The sequence below is a fragment of the Triturus cristatus genome, chromosome 11, assembly GCF_964204655.1.
Source record: "Triturus cristatus chromosome 11, aTriCri1.1, whole genome shotgun sequence".
NCBI lineage: Eukaryota > Metazoa > Chordata > Amphibia > Caudata > Salamandridae > Triturus > Triturus cristatus.
This window is the reverse complement of record NC_140594.1, coordinates 431,516,331-431,535,792: the sequence shown is the minus strand read 5'-3', so window position 1 is coordinate 431,535,792 and position 19,462 is coordinate 431,516,331. Positions and strand designations below refer to the sequence as shown.

The following is a 19,462-nucleotide window of genomic DNA, read 5'->3' as shown; positions in this document are numbered from 1 at the left end:
GAAATTCTAGCTTGTCCTCGACTGTGGCCGTGGCCGTGGCCTCTTGGGTATATATCTTTCTATAGTGCTCCGCAAGGGCCCCTGCAATCTGCTGGGGCTCCGCAGTTAAGTTGCCATCTTCTAATTGGATTTGCGCCACCCATCTAGTAGCCCGCTCCCTCTGTTCCAGCCAAGCCAATAGCCTACCCGCCTTGTCGCCTAGTTCATAAATAGTATGTTGTGTTTTGAGGTGCCTATTTTTCGCCATCTCCCACATATATGACTTGTATTCTTGTTGCGCCATGTGTACCCTATGCGTCGTATTTCCATCTGTATGTAACACCTAATCTGCTTCCGCCAGGGAAACCTGCCGCTCAAGACCCTCGATTTCCTTCTTCTGGGACCGTTTATAGTTCGTCACTATCGAAATGGCCTGCCCCCTGAGGACTGTTTTATATGCTTCCCACAACGTCGTCGGGGATGTCACGGTGTGTTCGTTTTCTGCAAAATAATTCTTAGTTGTCGGCAGGAGGGCTTTACTGATTTTACGGTTTTTTAAATATCCTGGATAGAGTGGGAATAACCTATGTTTCTTCAGTGTGCAGGCAGCGTAGGCAACAAGCACCGGAGAATGGTCCGATATACCCCTGGGCAAGTGTCTTACCTCTGTCACCCCCATGAGCCCTGTCGCCAATGTAAAGATATAGTCTAGTCTGGAGAGGCTGTTGTGTGCCCCAGAGTGGAATGTATATTGCTGCTCTGTCGGGTGTAAAGTTCTCCATACATCGATTAGGCCCAAGGCCTCAATGAATTTGTGTAACTTAGGATCAGTAGTACTGGGATCTCTAGGGGCAATCTATTTAACGACGCATCCATCGTCGCGTTGAAATCACCTCCCATTATTAACTCACAATGCGGAAGTGACAAGAGGAATTTCCCCAAGTCCTGAAATGCCGTCTGATGTAGAGCCAGGGGGATATATACGGATACCAGGTTGTAGGTCTGTCACTCCCACTGGCAGGTCATTGCAGCAAATCGCCCCTGTTCGTCTTTTCGAGAGTCAGTAACTATCAGTGGGAAGCGTTTATTGATTAGTATACCCACTCCCCGTGACCCTGACGTAAAGTCGGAATGTACCACCATTTTGAAGCCCCATCTGTCTAGGGCTCTACAAGCCGACCCTGTCAAGTGGGACTCTTGGAGAAGCGCCACAGCCGGCCCTTTGCGCTTTAAATATTGCAGCACCAGCCCGCGCTTTATTTTGTCCTCCAAGCCATTTACATTCCAGGACAACACTTTAAAGGGGGGAGGGGGGTCAGGTGTCCGAGGAGTCGTCGTCTTGAGCCCAAGGACGTCAGTGGGGGCAGATACTTGTGACTTATCTGTCATCTATGTCAGTGCGGTGCTGTGCAGCATGTATATTTACCATCACAGCCATGCCTTATCTGTCATCTATACTGTGTATGCTGATCAAACCTGAAACTGAACTTCTAATGAACTTTACCCCCCCCACCCCCTCTCTGCCTCCCTGCATCGCAGACTTAAAACTACCCGCCACCCCAACTCAGCAGAGTGCTTAATCCCCATAACTGTATACTTGCGTAGGGGGGTGGGGGGGCGGGGGGGGGGTGGCACAGAGCATCCTCAGCTCGCTCACCGAATATCCCATAGTTCAGTGCGAAAAGCCTATAATGTACAGTATTTCGGCCCAGTCTTCGAATGCCCGCCATGTCGGCGATCGGAGCCCACGGCTGTGTCAGGGTGTGACGTCTCAGAATCAGGTTGGGTTCTGCTGTGATCCCTCCGCCGTTCCCAGTCTGTCTTCCCCTGGCGGTGTCGGTGAGTGGAATCCAGGCCTAATTCCCGGTCGCTTTGCGTCTTTCGCTGGTTGCCAGCCTTCCAGCCAATCCGAGGCCTCTCCCGGCATGGTAAAGAACCACGTCTTACCTTCCGCCTCAATTCTCAACTTTGCCAGGTATAGCATTGCATATTTGAGGTCACGGTTGCGGAGTTCTATCATTAATAGATTTGAAGCTTTCTGTTACGATTGCTAGAAGATTTTTCATTCCCTGCCGACATGTTCCAAAGTAATCCTGATTTTTGGACTCCTATTTTGACCCATAGTATTAACACAGTGGTTGTGAAGGGTCCAACTAAGTCAGTCAACTTCGGTTACTGTTCCTGTCTTCATAAAGGGTGAAAGAGAAGTCCCTCATTGTTATCACCCCATTTCATTAATAGACACATTAGGCAGCAGGGAGGGTTATTCTGAATCAGATTTCGATCGGAGCTAAAGAGAACAGTATTCTCTCGGATTTGTAATTCGACTTTAGGCCAAGCCTTAGCATTTCATGGACCTCACATCTGCCTTTGATAGCGTGAAATGGGACAAGCTTTGGTCTACTAGGTTATCCATGGAGGTGGATCGCAACATTGTGTATTTCTTAAGGGACCTACACCCTGATATGTCACCAATGGTCCGATATAGTAGAGATGGTACCTCCACTGAGCTTTTTAATGTAAAGCGTGGAGCGCGGCAGGGTTGAATCCTCGCCCCACTCTTCATGCTTTACATTAATAGGCTGGAATGCTCTCTACTATTGACATACTCTGATTGACCAAGGAAGGGTTCACGTTTTATACTTATGTTACTTGATGATGCAGTCCTTTTGTTTTGCACCACCTTGCGGCTTCCACGATCGACTCATTTGTTTTTTTTAATGGAAGGTTTAGATATGTCTGCCAATTATGCTAAATCTTATGTGAGAACTATGGGGCCCACGCTTATGAAAACTAGAAAGTTCTCTGACAATGAACATGTATTGGTGAATGTTTTCATTCCTTACCATACTTAGGGGCCATCTTTGAACGTGCATGTTCTTGCATGTTCTTGGTATCACCTAGTGTTGAACAAGAAATTTTCCATGATGAAGATAATGGGGGCGATTAGTGGATTTTCTTCCAGATTGAGCAAGAAGACCCCGGAAACAATGCTCAAATAGTATCAGGCCAAGTGGGTCTCAGTTGGCATGTACAGACTATCAAAGACAGCGTTTGTAGAAAATTGTTGGGGCCACACCTTCAGACATTGTCCACCAAGAACTTGGTCTCCCTTGTTTGAGTAAGGTTATTGGTTAACATCCCCATATTAAGTGGTTTACTATCTGGACTAGACCAGAGCTCAAGTTGAATCAGCTGATCCTGAAAGACTGCTTTTCCCCCCTCGATCGATGGTACTCAATACTGTGGTTGAGGTTTATGAGTAACTGCCTATCAGATTTAAAGAGAGGTGAGCTTTTTAAGAATCCAGAGAAGATTGAGAAGGTTGGTCTTCTGTGAATTCGCTCCAATTATTTCAGGTGGGGTTGTACATCAAGGAAGCAGAAAGAGCTTGCCAAAACAGTCAGAGCTTATGTTATACCAAAGACTAATTTCAATATGGAACCATACCTTAAGGTGGTCCCAAATGTGCATCCCCGGTTTTTACTGACCCGTTTTAGATTCCATACGATGCACGGTCTTCTGCGGGTGGCTAATCCAGCAGATCTCAATTGTCAACCTGGCCTTTGTGACTGTGATGGCTTTTCTCCTCAAGACGCATTGCACTTTGTGTTCAGCAGTCATTAGAAACCTAGACTACAATTTTTAGTGTCCCCGTTTCAAAGGTTGAATTTCAAGCAGTTACACCCCGCTTTGATGCATCTGCAATTGTTACCTGATGTTCATGTCTGTATATCTGTGGCCAGCTTTCTAGCAACTAGTGTTAAATTAAGGAAATAACCGAGTAGAAGATCTGTGAAAGCATTTTCTGAATTTTCATTATTTTTTTTTTCAAATAAAACTATCATGCACTTTTAGCTGTGACGTAATTTTTAGCCCAGAATTGTATCTTATGTTGTATTTTTAACAGTTATGTATTCACACTTTTATGGTTTAGAATTTTTCTAATCGAATAAGGAAATAAACAGAAAGTTAGCTCTCCAACCAAATCAAGTGTCTGAGTCCTATGAAAAAGGAGATTTTAAAAACACACAAAATGTGGGACCCAGGGAAAGGACCTCAATCACACTGGCAAACCTTTTCATTCCAGCTCTCTCTGACAAAGGACTCAGATGCACAACAGGAACTTCTGCCCACAACAGAACCATTCGATTCTGGTCTCTAGAACAGGCTGAAGAAAGAAACAGCAAAACTCTTTTAAGAATAGTCAGCTCCTGGGTGAAAGGATGGTGATTTAAAAAGCCGGTTTAAACACATGTCTGAGAGGGAATAATCAGAAGCTGAAATTGGTGCTGTGAACACTCAATTTTTCTGCATTTGTTTTCACCTTGATATCTTCATTGGAAAGCCTTTGGGTTTTGGATACTTTCAGCCCCCGCATCTTAGGTATCAATTTTTTGGGACTGTCTCACTCAGCAAACACGTGGAAATTCTGGTGGTCATTTTCATGTGGCTAGCGCAAAACCAGTACCGAACTTGGAGCATGAACTAATCAAGTTAGTTTCTCTCTTGGCCTCAGTTTTATCAAGGTTTTAAATGTTATTTTGGACAGGTAAATTAAGAATACTGAATAAGAATACTGTGCTTACATTTTAAGAGCAAGGGCTAAATATAACAGGGAGCATTCAGGAAGCCAAAATTCAGGATCTGTAGTTTAAAATTCAAAATACAGACTGGTACACAGTTATTAATAAAGCTTTAAGCTACAATTAACTTTTTTATAGCCGTATTTTTAGCATTCACTTTGTAGGATACTTATTTAATCCAGTTTCTCCCCAGGGCACCATAATGCATTCACATTTTAATGCAAAGTTGTGGTGGATAACCAAGTCGGACAGAAAGATAGAATGAATAAATCATTATTTAGCACTACACTATATGGACTCAGGAGTTTAATTTGAATCAATGGTCTGCTGTAAGAAAGCAGTGTATCTGTGGCACCAACCTGAATGTTCAGAGGACGTGTTTCTAGATTTTACCAGGCACGCATGAACAGAGTGTACCTGGGCTGCATATTAAGATGGTTTAAAATAGAAATCAAGGAGAACACAGAGCAGTGCACATAGGAACATTTCTTTGACCATTGTAAACATAGGATTTCTGTGGTAGATTTCCAACATCTGTCAGTGGGCTGTAGCTATGTCACCAAAGTCTGATGACGATGTGAAGCAAATCTCTGGAACCTTGTGAATGTTCAACCACATTATGTACTTGTTAAACCCATCAATACAGATCCATTCTAAAAAGAAACTGACTATAGGACCAAGTGTCTGTCCTAATGCATGAGAACCTACACAGCAGGCAATGAAGGAGAGGTGGCCAAAACAAAAGCAAAAAGAATCAGGGCAAAGGCTGCAAAATAACTGATGCATGTCACTGAGCTTGAATTTTATATGAAAAAAGGGATTTAACACTTTCTCTACTGCATACTCCACTGGGGATTAAATGTGATCTGCATAGACTTGTAAGCCTTTGTAGTCTTGTGCAGAGTTCAGCCAATTTGCTAGGTTTGCCATGAAGCAGAAAAAACGAGTACCCAATGTAAATGTTGGCCACATTATTTTCCTGTTGTGTATCAAACTTTCAAGGAATAGGTGCAATGGGTATTCATTATGTCACTAGCACCACACAGCAGGAATCCACTCATCCCCAAAAACACTGCCTCCTCAAGGCATGGTACAGTCAGAGACAGATTAAATTATTAGAGTAACCGTGAACACTCACTGTGGATTTCCTCATCCAGAGCCTTCACTTTCCCTTTCTTCTTGATTAGATGGATCTTCCTGGAGTTTTCCTCCCAATCCTTTTCATTTCCGCCATCCACTCCAACACCTGATGTGAAAAGGATCACTCAAAATTAGCATTTCTAAATCAGTTTTAAACCTGGAGTCTACTTTTTAGTAAAACATCTGATAATGCGTAAGTTACACAGTAATTACTTGTATACTGGTAGTTTTATGTGCCGTTACTTTAGGATGCATGCGATGCGGAGGGCAGCATTTTGCAGTACCAAAATCATAATCATTTGTGATCAGTAGATAAATACGGTATATAAAAAAATAAAATAAAAAAAAAGAGGTCTGGGTTCAAACATTCACCTAAACCTGCCCAAGGTCAAACCCCAAATAAGCACACTGGATTCCAGGTCTACAAACCCAAATCCTTGGCAAGAGAACGATCAGTTCTACTAAAAAAAAGTGAGGTGCCAACCAGAGGTTTACGGTACTTCCCCAGACAAAGTCTACAAGAGCAACCACGGTTGAGTAAAATTAAATGACTTTCCAGTAAATCTAGTTTTCCAAGACTGGTGGCATTACAATAACATATTTGGATATGAGACTGGATATTCTTGAAACAAACTATTTAAGATGTAGATGTTCATATATAGTTTTCAAAAATTAAAAAATGTGTTTTTTTCTAAAACCAATGGATTCTTATTTTTACGCCACTGCCTTCCTGAATCAGCTGCTTGACCCTTAGTCCCCAACATCTCAGTTTAAAGTCTTTAGACCTAATTTAGCTAGAGTTATGTGGATTGGTTACTCTGTCACAAACATGATAGATATCCCTCTGCCGTATTACAAATGCATTATATCCAATGGCACGTCTAATATGGTGAACAGGATGTCCATCATGTTTATGGAGTAACCATCCGCCGAACAACAAATCAGGCCAGAGTATGTACATGCATTTATCCATACAAACCTTTTGAGAGGTATTGAGTGGACAGTAGGCAAGTATGTACAAATATATCAAAGCAGAAGAACTCAATTTACAGGTGAGATTTCATTTTCTTTAGTGTTGCATCGTTGGTAAATGTACTTAAAAATGCATTTAGAAGCAACTAGCTGGACTAAGGTAGAACACGAGGTCGCGATCACTCAAACATTTTTTAGAACTGCCGAACCTTGGAGAATGAACACTCGCATCCTAAATAGTAAGGGTGGCAAAGCACTTCAAGTGATTCCCATATTAATACTTTAAAGATATTAGTCAATGGAGTCTCTCCCGAAATGCCAATCTGGTTGCATTTTCTGTTGAGAGTGTGTTGTAACTGGATAACTCATTTGATGCCATCTCATAGTCTTGGACTACTGCGGTTTTTGCCAGCCAAATGTGTTTGACTATTTTAAAGCTCATGAGCTACTGTGGAGTTACTCAATCTCCTTTTAACATTTCAAATAAGAAACTGGATCTGTAGCAAGCAAAATACCCTTTAAAGGTCATTGGACTGGTTTCTCAAGAAAATTGGTGATGATCTAGTATGAGGGCGGTGAACTTTGGACGCTATTTCCAGGGAGGAATCAGGATTAGTCATATGAGTTACACTATCAATGAGACATATTTTGCAAATAAAATCGACCAAGAATGCTTGGTTCTCACATACTCTCCTATATGGGATGACAGCCATCAGAAAAGCAGTTTTCCAAATTAGTTATTTCATGTGGAGGAATGTAGGATGTCAAACAGAAGTTAAGTCAGTCTTGAAATCACTACATTCATTTCTCTGATGAAGACTGGAGGCACAAATGCAGGAAGGTCCCGTAGTATAGGGTATAGGGTAGTAAAGGGTGCAAGAAAATAGTTGCCACTGTGACCAAGTGACCCATAACACTAAAATGTTGTAATCTTGGCCATGTGGATAATACTTAGCCTTTCTGAACCAGGATTTTCTGCACCACATGGCAAACAAAATCATCTTGTATCTTTATTACTTATGTTCAACCACAACATTCGGAATAAGCCACAAAGGCTTAGAGAGGGTGATTTTAAGGCATAAAAAATACTTTGTGACAACTGATCAAAAACGTTCCCCCAACCTTATTGGAGAATATCCCTAGCCATAAAAATATCTACATTAGAAGTGTCCAACTTGAAGTTGGAGGAGACGCAAAGGACTACATAATTTAGACCTGGTCAACACCATACTGGAAAGATCTGAGGGAGAACCAATCAATCCTGACAAGAGTACATGGAGCTGCCCTCAGGCTTCTAACCCAGAACCTTCCCCCTGATGTGCTAATGAGAGTGTACTTCTTCTCTTGCAAAGAGGTCATACTGGCTAAGGCAAGTAGGTGATCTCCTACAATGGAGCCTAGATTACATTCTTCCAGGGTCACTCTTCAATAACCAAACAAAGCCTTCAAGCTAGTCAAAGCTCTACTACACTCTGAGGACATTACTTATGACTGAGGTCAGTCTATTAGACTGTCCTTCCATTTGGACATACAAAAAGGGCTCCTTCTCCTCACTGCAAAAAGCTCCAGTCACACTGGGAATGACCAATGAGGAAGAAGCGGACACCCATCCATTAGGGGAATCGGGTGCCAGGAGCCACATAAAAAAAAAAGATGTCACCAAGTCTCCAGGAGATATAAACAAGGCCGCCCTGGTAAAGAAGAGAGAACGAGTGATCCAGTATCTATTTAAAGTCTAGGCTGACTCACATGTCAATGCTCCAGTCAATTAACAAAACACACAAGATGATGGACGGAATATTGCACATTGGCAGAACATTCACCCCAGTCACAGATCTGGGTTTAATCCATCGTTATTTTGCTCACCACGCCACCCCAGTTCAGACATGGCCATATGCAAATCAGTCTTGACCCTGTGCCTCATGGGAACAGTCCAGCTCAACTGCCAAGCCATGTCTTTCCGGGACCGGAATCAAGCATCCTAGGACCGGTTTCGGAGTTTCACCCCTCTTCAGCCAGGATAGCTTGACTCCAGTGGCGTAGTGAGCACAGGACCCACGTCTGGGCATACCCTTCCCACATAGGGTAAACAGCAATTAAGGCAGCAAACAACAAGAGCATCTAACCAAGTGAAAAAGCATAGTGACACACAAAGGAGTCTTCCGTGACAGATTGAGACTTAAATTGATGCGATAGAGGCTGGTGGTCTCTAGAGCTTTGTAAGGAGATGGTTGAGAGAAGGTCAGCAGGGCCAATTATCCCAGATTAAGTTTTTTTTTGGTTAGACAAAACCTTTAAGGCCATAACAGGCCTTTCTGTTAGAGTGATTTGATTGGATCTTTGGGGTGCTCTTTGCGGATGACCTAATGGGAGTAAACTACAAGTTCGAACTGCATTGGGGAAGACAGTGATATTGGGGAGGTGGGAGGCAAGGGGAGAGGAGTTGAAGATGCCCATGGCTGTAGAGGCTCTATACCCACCTCTTTGCCATCACATTAAGAGACAGGACCAACCAACCAATCATAACTCAAACACCTCCACACAAAGTTTGAGAAAGGGAGCTTGACAGCCACTATGTGTAATGCTGGAGCATACATAGAACAATGAAACACTTAGGAATCTAACAGGAGTTGGCCAGCCTTAAGGAATTAAATTAGTTTCCTACAAGAGACAGGTTCTCTGTACCGACTAGAGTAGAATGCAGACCCAGCTATGTGCCAAGCAATATTACACCGCATCCCTGACTAAGACAACAGGGGTGGGAATTTTCTCACACTCATGCAACTCTTTTTGGTAAATTAGCCACTAAAAGAGGGACAATGGATAGCAAATAATGGAATGTGGGAGGAACACCTGTTGTTCCCTGCCCTAACATGGGTCATGTGATGTTACCAAAACAGTCAATAGGTTGTGGCGTTTTACACAAATACCATAATTGTAGGTGGGAGCCTTCATCCTAGTAATCAACATGCTTCAGATGCCCGCATGTTCAAACAGGAGGAAATAAAAGATCCTGGAGGAAGGGCTTAAAGACCTGGCACCACCATTTCCTGAATGTTGAATACTCCCATTTCTCTACAGCCCACCAGATGTTTTGAGAATCAACTATATGCTGACAGATAAATGCCTATTGAATTTATTGAAGTAGGTGGACCAGAGAAACTTTCAGATAATAGCCTATTATCAGCATCATCCTCCTGGAACGCCCTGGAGAGGATGAAACACAGGGCGGACCTGGCACATAAACAACTCCATCCCAAAAGACCCACCCGTCGTAGACACAGTCAAGAATCAGATCCTAGAATACATGATATTCAACGAAATATGGAACGCGAGTAGGGGAGTTGTGCAGAATGACATGAAAACAGGGATCTCAGCCTTACTGATGCGGGAAGTTGCTTGCCTCAAGGTGACAAGCATACTGCTTCCCAAGTGAAAGCTAGAACTCCAGGAACTAGAAGAGAAACATAAATCCAATCCCTACAAGAGAATTTGCAGATACCTGACAAATGTACCGGTACATAAATGTACTATGGAGAAAGTCAAAGACAATGATGGCATTCTTCCGTAATGGAGACAATAAGGCCAGCAGACTTCTAGCTAAGAATGCTACATGCCTGCCAATCACGGAGATCTGGGATAAGAAGGGAGAGCTCTAAGGATCGGATGACAGTAAACTCTGGGCATTCCAAACGTTTTATTAAAACGTGTATGAGCCACACGCCACTAACCCGCAGGCTAGATACTACTGTTTAGGCTTAGTGTCACTGCCTCGACTCAAGCATGAGCAGAACAGCTAAACAAACCAATAATAAAGGAGGGGAAGTTGACAGAGACAGGAAGCATGAAGACTGCCAATTTCTCCAAGCCTGGATGTGGTCTCTGCTCCTAGACTTTTGCCACTCAATGGGTTTCGTGCATAATCAAAAGTAAACTGCTCCAAGGTAGTAACATGCTCCATGGCAGAATCAATGATCTCCTTAAAAAAAGGCAAATACCCCACACTTTACGCTACATGCCACTTAATATCATTACTAGGATTCAAGACAAAAATCTTCAGCAAAGTCTTAGCCAATCAGCTAGATGATGTAATGCCTAATTGAGATACGAAGACCAAGCAGGCTTTATACAAGAGCACAATGCTAGTGACAACCAAAAAAACACTTCATCTTATAGATACAGCAACAAAATAACGTGTGGCTTTTTATCAATCAAAGCCTAGCCACCTGCCAAACAGGGGAGGGCCACTGGGTGCCAATGACCCAAAACAGTTGAATTCTATGTCTCCCAAATCACCAGACCAATGCTTGTAGCGAGGGAATACCGATCCATAGAGGTTTAACAAATTACATCACTCACATCTCCTTAGGCCACTAAGTGGCAATCCTGATAACATGCCCGGGTTGGAGGGACATAGTTTTAAGATGTAGAATCAATTGTTCTCTCAGGCGCAAGTTTGCTTAAGTAAAGGGATGATTAAGTCTTTTGTAGAGGTTAAGGCATATGGACTTCCAGAAACAGAAAGCTTCCATTATGTACAGACGAGACACTGGGTTTACACCTGGAAGTCATGAGGGGAACGAGGAATATGGCTTCCATTTAATGATTCCTTCAGACACGTTCCTTGACCTAATGCATAGTCTCTAAAACATACACAGTCCTAAATGCACAGCCAGCATCGACCAAAAATCTCTACCAATTTCAATAGGAAATACCTTAATATCATCCTAGACACCCATCACTGGGAGATATTTGGTCTGAGTCAACAATTATGCAAGACATGCACAAGAGGAAGAGACAGTCTACAGGTGGCACTACACTCGAGAGATATGTATTATGGAACTTCCCAATGGTGAAAAGGTTCTTGACAGACATCTGTAGGAAAGTGCCCCTTTTTGACATGGCCATCCCCACTTTTTGCCTGGTATTCAATGCAATTTTGACAGAAGTGCACTGGTTTCTTGCTATCCAGGTCCCCAGTGTCAGATTTCTCTCTCTAAAACTGTACAATTATTCCCCCAATTGGTGTGGAAATACCTGCATGAGCGGACGCCCCTGTAATGTCCATGTTGATTATTGGGCATTGCCAGTGAACAGGGAAGCCATCTTGAGTATATGTACTGGGCACTGGTGATTACAAGTTCCCCAGCTACACAATGGCTTCACTGAAACTAAAGATGTTTGGTATCAAACATCTCGTATTAATAAGCACACACAGATTCAAGTGACTGATTTATTAACACATGCACCCACAGGGCACCTTAGAGATGCCACCTGACAACCTACCAACCTCTAGTGTACTGGGTGACTGGTGTACACCAGTGATGGTGTAGTGAAGATCGTTATCTACCTATGTACAACGCTAAGTTAGCATAACCGCGTTAAATGTTAGAAAGCCATCTTGCCGCGTTTGCTGCTTTTGCACACAACACTGTAGTCACATGTTATTAATTGAGAAATACTTACTCGACTTTGCTTCACATGAGAACTGTCTGTTGTTAACAGCCTAAACAGTGAGCAGCGACCTTGGTCTGTACACAGTGTAAAAGAAACAGTCTGGGTCGCTAGATGGTGCATGTTGTTGAGTTCAGGTTGATCGGCCCACTAGTTTAGCCATAACACGCACGCAGCTGCAAATACCTGAAAGTCGAGTGCTTTTAATATTGCAGTGTTACATGTTTTTCATTACATTCGGAAGAAGAGCGTTCCTAGGAGCAGATCATAGCTGATCCTGTGATGTGAACTCTCTGAGCTGATCTTTACGGTATGGGGTTCCCCATTCAAGCCTAGAGACCTTTTATTAGTCTAATAATACTATTAGTGTGTTAGAGAAAGGAAGGTGGCCTAGAGCCACTGTCATTTTAGTATGATTACTCCTTTCATTTTCTATGGAATTGCAACTATGCTGATGGTTTTGATTTTAATAGTTTGTCTGCTAATGTTAGCCAAACTGCTGCATCTTAGGACACGAGGTTTATAAACTTTTACCGTGTCTCTGTTTACTCTGTTGTGGACTGGTACGGGAATAAATACGAAAAGGTATTTCTGATTCCCACCATTCCTGAGAAATATACTAAGTCGCTTGTTCTGGGTTGTCTATACATTGGGACCGCCGAGTTAAACCTCGGATAACGAATGGGACACTGATGCTGGCCGGATGAGGGGTTCTGGGTTGTGAGGTGAGTTTTTGGTACACCGCAATTCACTGAGGGCCTGGGTTCCTGCGCATAGTTCTGCGCATAAGCAGAATCCCTGCAACATGGCGCACCTAACGTTTGGTCTATTGATTTGAGACGCCTTAGTAGTGCTTCTATTAGTCCACAACAACCTCACTCTGGTTTCCGGATAACGGGCGTGACGGTTTAACCTACCTGTGTTTTGACTGTATAGGTTCTTTCAAGCTTGATCATTAAAAAAGGTTATTTAATCTGAACCCTAGTGCTACTGATATACTGTAGATTTACTGTTAGTGTCCTAATGGCGGTCGATATTCCGGCTCATAGCCGGGCACCCCTGAAACGTCATTTGGCGCAGTATGGGGTGCCGGACGATGGTATGGCTGTAATTTTTGTAGTAAGTGCCGATGCCCTCCGTGATTAAACGTGTTAAAGAGAATCATGGTGCGGAGGCTGCTATTGAATTGGGAATGCGGCTTGTCGGTGTGTTCGATGTGGTTGCTACCATGATTATGGGCAACCTCAAAAGGAGATGCTATGCAATTCCAAGTGCTTAATAAATTAGAGACAGTGAACGAAGACGACAAGCCGAGGGAATTCGCGAAAATTATCGCGAACGCCTATAGACAAGTTGGTCGTAGCGCCTTAGGTGTTAAACCAACTGTGAAGAATCCTGATTTGATACAGCAAACGAAGGCAAACTCGTCTGGTAAGGACGAACGCCCTAATTTTCCAAAACAAAGTTGGAGGGCGAAAAAACAGGAGAAGCAGCAACAGGCACAGGGGTCTCGTCCTGCCTCTCCAGTACAGTCAAGTAGTGAACGCACTTATGATCTGCGTGATCGTGCTACTATTAAGTCACCTGATCGATTTCAGGTTTCTGACCAACGTTCTCCTCATTCTTCACAGGAAACATCGGCTTCGCAGTCCGGTGGAGGAGGCGGTGGCAAAAGTCGGGGTGCCCCACAAGCACGTGAGCAATCCCGACAGACTGACGGCAAAGGCAAGCAAGAAGACTCTGCACGTCAAAGACCCCCGTTTCAGAAGAAGAAAGTTGCTGCACTGACAGCGAGGTATGCCTCAGATGGTACGGACGCAGCTTCAGAACCTGACATGGGCGCGAACGCTGCTAAACAGCGCGGCGGAAGTTCCAGTAGTGCGACAAGCACTGCGTCCATATCTGGTGGGGACAGCAACTGATATATTTGTGAATATTGAAACTGCTGACACTCGGGTGTCTCCCCCTGATGGACTGTATAATATAGTCATTCAAATTGAAGGTGACATACAACGTACAATTCAAGTTTTTTTGGGGGATAATCTGACCACTACCTATGATATTCTGTTGGCGGAGGCAGATTGGCCCCCGGCTTTCGTTTTAGATGCTCCTAGAGGGGAGGAAGTAATCCTCCCGTCCTTTGCGCACCTAAGGTCCTAGCTAAAAAGTACGCCGGGGAATGGGCTCAGGTGCAAGCGCCTGCGTTATATCGAAATCAAGTTGGCTGGGATAAATAGTCTCCCGGCCATGAGAGTCCGTTGCGGACTACGCCCCAACCTCAACCCCAATACCCCATGCGTCGTGAAGCCAGACCTCACGTCGCGTCGATCCTTGAACAATTGGAATATCAGGGAGTAATCGAAACATGTGTGTCACCTATGAATAATCCCTTGTTTACAGTGACGAAGCCTGACGGGTCGTACCGCCTAGTTTTGGATTACTGGCACCTTAACTCTCATTGCCGGACCTGTGTAGTACAGAACACCCACAGTTCGGCTCTCGGCGATAGTCTCGTGAGAAAAAGGTTTAAAACCACACTTGACATTTCCAATGGCTTTTACAGCCATAACCTGTCCTCTCTTAGTAGCAAGTGGACGGCGTTCACCTCTGGTGGCAAACAAAAACAATTCAAGAGATTACCAATGGGCTATAAGAACAGGAGTCTTTGCCGCTCGCGTGGTCTCCCTCTTGGAGGGTATAGACCCTGATGCATACTCGTATGTAGATGACATCTATCTCACAGATGACGAGTTGGACCCGCATCTCCGTCGCGTTGATCGCATTATTGTTTTGTTTGCAGACTTCGGTTACAAATTCAATTTTGCGAAGTCACACATTGCTGAATATACAGTGTTGTTCTTGGGGTACGAACTCAACAATGAAGGTCGAGGATTGGCTCCGCACTTTCTAGAGAAGTGCGCATGCCTCCGTGCTCCTATTTCACTGAAGAAATTACAATCCCTGCTGGGTTTTCTGAATTTCGGTCGAACTTATATCCCGGATTATGCCCAGCGTATCAAGCCGCTTTATGCCTTGGTACAACCTACTTTTTCCAAATCTTGTTGGCTGCCTGAGCATTCAGCTATTTTGCAGTTATTGTAAGCTGATCTTCTTGCTTCTAAGTACTTACTGAAACGTGATAACCACACTAACCTGGTCATAAGAATAGTGCCCGGCGCAGTTGGTTTCACATACTTAACGTTCAATGAGGGCGACACCGTCCCCATTGCTTACCAATCTCACTTGTACACTTCAGCTGAACTGTGTTTTTCCGCTGTCGAGAAGGTTCTGACAGCAGTGCAGATGGCGATTCTGAAAGAATGAGCGCTGTCGCAAGGAAAACGCATGTTGGTGGTGACACCCTATCCTGCCCTTGAGGCGGTGACAAAAGCGAGTGTACCAAATTCTAAAGCTTTGCATCCAAGGTGGATACAATGGGCCACTTCCTTGACTTCGCCGGACGTCACTTTTATCTTTGACGCGGCACTACAGACTCAGGAGTTTTTGCAGTATGAATTCGTTCATCCAGCTCCTCTGTCCTTGCGCCCGCTCGAGGATTACCATTGTGTCATATACACTGACGGGTCTGCGCAACCCGCAACTGGATCAAAGCACGCCTATTCAGCGGCTTGCGCCATTGTAGTCGGTACTTTCGTAAATGGAGAATTCCAGTCCGATGTCGTGCATACGCAGTCATTGGGTGACTGTACCGCTCAGTTGGCGGAGCTTCGTGCTCTGGTGCTTGCGCTGGAGTTTGCTGATCCCCGAGTCACTACACTTATAGTGAGTGACTAATTTTATTGTGTTCAATCTTACAACGACAATCTACATTTTTGGTCTCAGAACGACTACCATGATTCCAAAGGTAGCACTATTAAGCATAAACTGCTTTGGGTTCGAGTGGCAGATCTTAAAGACCGTCTGCCTCTCATGAATGTAATTCACACTCTTGGTCACCAACGCGTTGGTGTCCATGCGGTCGGCAACAGCTTAGCTGACGAGGCAGCAAAAACAGCAGTGGCAACATACTTAGTAGCAGCAGTTACAAGATCCAAAAGTAAGATCGATGATGACATCTTGGCAGCTATTGCTGCTATAGAACAGGGAACAAAGCCACCGAGAGGTTTCCCTGCTCGTTACTATTATCGCTTAAGTTCTGATAATGTCCCATTAGTGAGGATTAATGACGTTGGTGACAGATTGATTCCCAACGCGGACTGCAGACCTTCTTTGATATTAGCGGCCCACGAGGGCATGGCGTCCGCGCATGCCGGCGTTGCGGCTACTGTATCTCTGCTACAACAACGTTACTGGTGGTGCGGTTTGTACAAACAGGCCAGAGCTTATGTTCTTAATTGCGACATTTGCCAGCAGATTAAACCTTCAACTGCGGCGCGCCCACCGCAAACTCAGTTGTACATATCTAGTAAACCATTGGGTTGTGTTTATTTAGATCACTGCGGTCCTTTTACCTCCGATACTGCGTACAAATACATCTTGGTTGCAGTTGATGCGTGCACATGTTTTCTGTGGGTATGGCCACAAAGGAGTGCTGATTCTCGCACTGTCATAAAAGATTTGCGTGTCTTTGTTGGGAGTTTTGCATGTGGTACCTATCATTCTGATCAGGGCCCGGCGTTCGCCTCGAAGGCGTACAAAGAGGCCATGAGAAATTTGGGGGGTCCAAGTCAAATTTTCGTCTCCATACCGGCCTGAGGGCAATAGTGTAGTGGAGCGGATGAACCGTGACTTAAAGCAATCTTTGACAGCCAGAGTTTTGGGTACTGGCCGGAACTGGCTGGCCCACTTGTATGACGTGCAACGTGCACTTAATAATCTCCCTAGAAGGTCTCTGGGTGGGCGGACCCCATACATGATGCTCTTTGGTGTTCGAATGTTTGTTCCAGACCTTGATGGTCTAGACATGGCGGCGTCGGCCGCACCCTTTGACGTAGATGAACACTGTGCTGTATTGCAGACTCTTCAAGAAGCCAGAAACAGTCTAGCGAAGGAACACGTACCCTCCTCGTCTGAAGCTGAACTTCAGATTCCGGTAGTCGGCAGGCTACCTCGTGTTAGTGATCTGGTCCGTGAGAAGGTGGAGAACAAGAAGGAGTTTGGCCCCTCTTATCGTGCACCGGTTCCAGTGCTTGGAGTGCAGGGTACTATAACAGTCATTTTACCTCCACTTCCTGGTCAAAAGGATAACAGGTACATTTCGATTGACAATGTCAAACTACAACGAGTGGCCGATTCTTCTTAGTATGACTCCGGCGGTTTCCTGCCCTTCGATGCTGAGAAATTCTGTTGCGGCCCGAGCTTCTGACACAGTGCCTGATGTTGCCATCGAGATGCATGCCGTTACTGGTCCCTTGTTGCCACAAACACCTAGTGGTGTGCTTGAAGAAGTTGAGTATGCTTATCCTGCGGATGTTACCTTGCTTGTTTTACAATCCACCACAGTTGCCCTCTCACAAGACTCTTTTGATTCTCGTTCAATGACTTACATTGCCCCGTCCAAGGTTTCGATTTTTGTGGCTTGGTTCAAAAGACATTTTTTAATACCCCCTTGGACTTACATTTGGCTGGTGCTCATATGTGTTTTTTTGTTTATGTCCATTGGCTTTGTGGTAGTGTTTTTTAGACTTATCAATGGACACTACCTGAATAAACGTTCTACGATTCGACTAATTAATGGAACTTTGGCCCCCCACTCCTCATCACACATTATGAAGAGGGACCAGACTTTTGTGAACATTACTGCCTGGCCTGTACGTGATGGGATCGCTTGGGATGCCTTTAAATTTCAAATTCATGGTCCAACCGAAGTGATTAATGTGCCTAATGTATTTTGTGTTTCTATGGGTGATGTCGTTAAGCAGAACATTCACTCAGATGATTGGGATGTTCAAGCCATAGAAGCACTGTTTTCTGATTTGAAATATTATGCTGCATTTGATGCTGAGGATTTGTATTTAGACACTGCTAATTATGATGAGCAATTTTGTTATCATCATTATGGCACGCATTTCCTACACAAAGCAAATACGTTTAGAAATGTTGTAAATTATACACAATGGGAACACTGCCCCGCCCCTAGGATGGGCAGCCCTGCCACGTTAGTGGAAAAGTTGACTTATTTTTCTGATTTTAGTGTGTCCAATCCGGCCTCCTTTTATTTTAAAGTTGCGCCTGAGTCTGCTTCTGAGGATTTGTATTTAGACACTGCTAATTATGATGAGCAATTTTGTTATCATCATTATGGCACGCATTTCCTACACAAAGCAAATACGTTTAGAAATTTTGTAAATTATACACAATGGGAACACTGCCCCGCCCCTAGGATGGGCAGCCCTGCCACGTTAGTGGAAAAGTTCACTTATTTTTCTGATTTTAGTGTGTCCAATCCGGCCTCCTTTTATTTTAAAGTTGCGCCTGAGTCGGCTTCTAAAGTTAGACTGACACACACCAAATTATTGTATTCCAAGTCCTTTATGGATGAGTTGGCAATTGGCGGGTATGATCTGTGGAAAGCTACAGTCGATCTTAAATCGGTTTGGGGCTCCAAACGATGGCAAGTACAGGGAACAGAAGCTTTGCATCGTGCCTGTCTTATCCGGAAATCATATGTTATTTTTAAATTCCTCTATTTTTCAGACAACCTGTTTTGGATTGGCTACGACTAAAAAATTAAATTCTCCCTCCATGCCGGGTCTGGGTGCTTATCCCAATTGGGGTAATCATACGGATCTATCCCTTGCTATGTTGCAGACACAGGTTTCCAACACGTCCTTCAATATTTCTGAATTGAATCCGGAAGGGTGGTTGGTGTGGCAAATGAGTTCGGACTCCTGTCAACATAGGTTTCTGGATTTAAAGCAGGGGTATACACAGGTTCGTGTGGACCCCCGTTTTGAATCTTCTCACACTGTAACTACCTACTCAGTAGGAAAGTTATGCCAGTCTTGGCTGCAACATTCCACTTTAGCGTCTGTTAAACTCCATTTAGCACGATTGAATGACAAAATAGATTTGAATGATTTTCTTAAGGGTCCTGCAGTTGGCAGACCCAAACGATGGGTGTATGCTGTTTATAACGAAGTTTGGAAGTTATCACAAATTGAGGCTGCATCCAGATTACGTGCTATTGATCAAGCCAATATGGAAAAAGTGTTGGCTGTAATAGAGAATAGTATTAACACCCTATCTTCTAGAATTTATACCTTAGATAATATTGTATCATCTGTGGTAGACATTGTGCAGGATGATTTGTCTGTATTGTATCATGGTCAAAATCAGTTGCGTTCTATTATGCAGTTTGCATGGACGTT

The 19,462-nt window shown here is 43.9% G+C and overlaps 1 protein-coding gene across 2 annotated transcripts in view; it reads right to left on the bottom strand.

The window, feature by feature from the left end:
* LOC146784382 (glutamine--fructose-6-phosphate aminotransferase [isomerizing] 1) overlaps window positions 1–19,462 on the bottom strand; it is a 188,614-nt gene that overhangs the window by 144,872 nt on the left and 24,280 nt on the right. For both annotated transcript variants that reach the window (XM_085636301.1, XM_085636302.1), the window contains exon 3: window positions 5,704–5,811. In XM_085636301.1, the coding sequence (XP_085492427.1) occupies window positions 5,704–5,811 (108 nt within the window). The remainder of the gene's footprint in view (window positions 1–5,703; window positions 5,812–19,462) is intronic.